Source organism: Priapulus caudatus, unplaced genomic scaffold, assembly GCF_000485595.1.
Source record: "Priapulus caudatus unplaced genomic scaffold, Priapulus_caudatus-5.0.1 Scaffold279, whole genome shotgun sequence".
Lineage (NCBI taxonomy): Eukaryota > Metazoa > Priapulida > Priapulimorpha > Priapulimorphida > Priapulidae > Priapulus > Priapulus caudatus.
Window position 1 is genome coordinate 19255 of NW_014577340.1, and position 3874 is coordinate 23128.

At 41.6% G+C, this 3874-nt stretch overlaps 1 protein-coding gene across 1 annotated transcript in view; it reads right to left on the reverse strand.

The window, feature by feature from the left end:
- Positions 1 to 2958: 2958 nt before the first annotated feature.
- LOC106808456 (structural maintenance of chromosomes protein 5-like) overlaps positions 2959 to 3874 on the reverse strand; it is a 25698-nt gene continuing 24782 nt past the window's right edge. Inside the window, exon 15 of the mRNA XM_014811188.1 lies at positions 2959 to 3099. Coding sequence (XP_014666674.1) covers positions 2959 to 3099 — 141 coding nt within the window. The remainder of the gene's footprint in view (positions 3100 to 3874) is intronic.

Here is a 3874-nt window from a genome sequence, read left to right on the forward strand (position 1 = left end):
ACAAGAAAAATGTTAAAAATTGGTGCATTCTGAGAGCATCTGAGCAGTAATTTTGATGTCTATAATGCAAAATGGAATTCCAAAATTTTAAGCAGAAAATTATCTTTTATGTGTTTTCTCTTTTTTGGGGTAAAAAAGGGGTCCGGACCCCCTGGACCCCCCCTCTGGATACACATACCACATCCAACTGAGAAACAACTTTACTGAAATAAAATATGTGATAGTAAAGAGTATATTACATTAATTTAAAGTAAGGGGTGGGGGTCCTCCCCCCAAATTTTTTTGAAAATTGGGTCACCTGAAATGTAAATTCCTGCATTCTGAGAAGGATACATACAATTCTGGATTCAGAAAAATAAAAAGCCCTCAAAAATAGGAAAAAATAGGAATTTGTCCAGAAAATAGGAGAAAATAGGAATTGCCCAGAAAATAGGAAGAAATAGGAAAAAATAGGAACTTGACGCCCTGGAGGTCAGCAAGAGGTCAACATAGAGCCGAGGTCAGTAAGAGGTCAATATATATAGCAGTCAGCAAGAGGTCAACGTAAAGCAGAGGTCAGCAAGAGGTCAATGTAAAGCAGAGGTCAGCAAGAGGTCAACGTAGAGCAGAGGTCATTAAGACGGCAATATATATAGCAGAAGTCAGCAAGAGGTCAACATAGAGTAGGTCAGCAAGAGGTTAACGTAAAGCAGAGGTCAGCAAGAGGGCAATGTAGAGCAGAGGTCAGTAAGAGGTCAACATATATAGCAGAAGTCAGCAAGAGGAAAACATAGAGCAGAGGTCAGTAAGGCACGAAGGGTCGTTGTCGTAACAGGTACTACAGATATGTACCCGAGGTAGTTTTAGGTTGTTTAATATTATGTTTATATTTTTATATGAGGTATGTTTAGGGTTAAGGTTAGGGTTAGGGTTAGGGTTAGGGTTAGGGTTAGGGATAGTGTTAGGTTTAGGGTACACTTCTGTAGTACAAGTCTGGTACACTTTGTGTATACATATATGTACCTCGGGTACATATCTGTAGTACCTGTTACGACAACGACCCCTTGAGCGTCAATAAGAGGTTAACATAGCAGAAGTTGGCAAGCCGGCAACGTAAAGCAGAGGTCAGCAAGAAGTCAACATAAAGCAGAGGTCAGCAACGTCAATGTAGAACAGACGTCAGCAAGTGGTCACCATAGTGCAAAGGTCATCAATCAATGTGCTCAGCCCTACAATACTCTCATCACTGGTGGGCAGTGTTCGAAATTCACGTCGGCCCGTCGGCCCGTCGCCGACAGTTTCGATGCCGGGCCTACAGCTTCTTGATACAACAGGCCCGCTGATCCTACAGCTATTTGATCACCGAAAATTCGAAACACTGAGAAACTGTTACCTGTAGAAATCTGTTCATGCATATTAACTTCCAGGGGTATTTATTTGAAAACTAATCCGTGATAAACCGTGACATACATGTATACAATGCGTTCGCCCACTGCAATCAACTTTAGTTGGCATTCAAGAAACGTGCCTGGGATGTTCGGACGCACAGGTTAGCACAGGTTCCTGCATCCAGTAGCAGCGTTGGCATACCAAAAATCGATAAGTGGGTGGAGCTTGCTTTTGGCCAGTGGTAGTGAACCCTACATTGTGTTGGCCAGGGTATAGTTACGTGCACGGGTCGTGCAGCACGTTCACTGTTCACTAGGTTGTGGAGTAATTCTCACATCCCCGCGCATTTCACGTTTGGATGTAAACAATAAAGTATCACTGGTCAATATTAAGAAGATTTAGATAATATATCATGTTGAATTATACAGTAAATAATAATAATTGTCTCAAGTTTTAACACACGTCATAATTAAGTCACTGTAGCTGCAAAGCACGTCGTATTACTTACTATAGTCATGCAAACAGCAGTACAGCCTCGTCGCACCACTCAGGTTTAACCGTGTCATATTGTTTTTAACGTTTGGAAAAACTATATACATTTATACAGGGTGTAACTAAATAAAAGCTTCCCTACGTAAGAGCTTGTATGTCTACAAAATACATTTACTTTGGAGACACTCAACACAGACGGAATTCCCCAGTGCCCATCAAAATTTTACAGTAGGTAAATTTTACATAATTTTTTTTCCACCAAAAAGTGTTGCTAGTTGTAAGCTATTGGAGTACCCTGAAATGGCTCTAGATTGGATCTCAGAGTTTATAATTTTCAAAAATATTCTGGCCCCCAGACTCCCATAGAAGTCCCCGATGTGTACCAGACTACCAGTTTGTCTCTCTGCTGTCAAAGTGGAAAGTCGTAGTTACCAAGGAGCTACATATAACAACGATGTGGCGTTTTCTTAATTGTGAGCCCCCGGCAACGAAGCATAAACAGTCATCCGACGAGAGGAAGGAAAAACAGAGGGATTATGATTATGGACATTGATAATGACTAATAAACATAAGGAAGAACATGATATGCTGTTTTATTACTGTAATTTGCTCCAACATTGGCGGGCCTACAGCTTTGCTGGCGGGCCTGCAGCTTTTAGAAGCTATAGGCCCTGCAGGCCTACAGCTTTTTCTGATCAGTGGCAAACACTGCTGGTGGGGACGTTTACACTGTAGCGTTTAGGGGGTTGGCTTTGCTATCAAAACAGAAACAGATGACATGTTGTTTGGTACGAGCATGCACACAATAGGTTGCTCTTTTGTTTCTCAGAATTACGACTGGCGTACCAGAACCAGCAAACTGAACTCTGCCGTATAAAATCCCGGTGATTCAGTAACACACATCTAGGCAGCACACCTGGATGTAATATTATAGGCTAGCTGACAAAAGGACCCCTTTCAGAAGAGACATGTATGACATCAGGAAGACCGAATAGTAAAACCAAATGGTACTTACATACTTTACACGTCTTAATCAAATATTAAGGGAACTAGTAAAAAGGGGAGGGGGGCTTTTAGCACTGGAATAATTGAATAGGACTAATGGATTTCCAAGGAAGAGACAGCAAGGACGGGCATACCACTGACCTCATTTTCACCCCTGTTCAGGTCCACCTGCCCGGCACAGTGGAGAGTACTGAAAAACTTTTCAAAGTTCTTGTTGATTCCAGCAATCAGCTCCTGCAACGGCACACGGCAAAGATTAACGCATAAACATGACAGATGTTCCATGGATATTTCCTTTCAATGCCTCTCTCTAGCATAGCTGTAATTATTGCAATCGTAACGCACCAAACAACCAAAAGTAATAACCATGGGCATGGAGTAGTCGTTTATGGTGTACGGTTTGTCAATTTAGTCCAACCATGTCGGTTTACAAACACACACTATATTTCCGCCAACCATACACATTGTAACGCCACCAACATGTTATTTATAATGAAAGTGTCAATGACACTGTAGCTCACCACAAAAAAAGACACAAATGAGTGAGTAAGAAGAAGTCAGTTTTAATTGAGCAACCATCGACGTACATTATAGAAACGATTGCCATCTGTATATCGCAATAATAATTTATAAACCAAAATGAATCACAATTTGTGACCGTAGATGGCGCTATACCCGCTTTGTAGTGATGTCGCTTGAAATAAATAGGTTATGCTGCGTTCCGACATGTTTTGTAAATCTTTACTCTAATATAGACGTTTTATCGGCAGAGTGGAGAGGAAATACCAATTTTGCATTAAAGATATTGTCAATGAAATCTTGTAAAACGAACCAGACGAGTGTACAATTCTTCCCACAACTAGTTTGCTAACCTCTGTACGTGAGTCAAGCGAACAGTACAGGGTAGTTTGCAGAACAGTGGTTGTTTCAGCGGAGGCGTGGGCGAACCTTTGGACCTACGTAAGTGGGGAGACGAAATAACGTCGCTCGGCGCGAATATGGCGGCGCG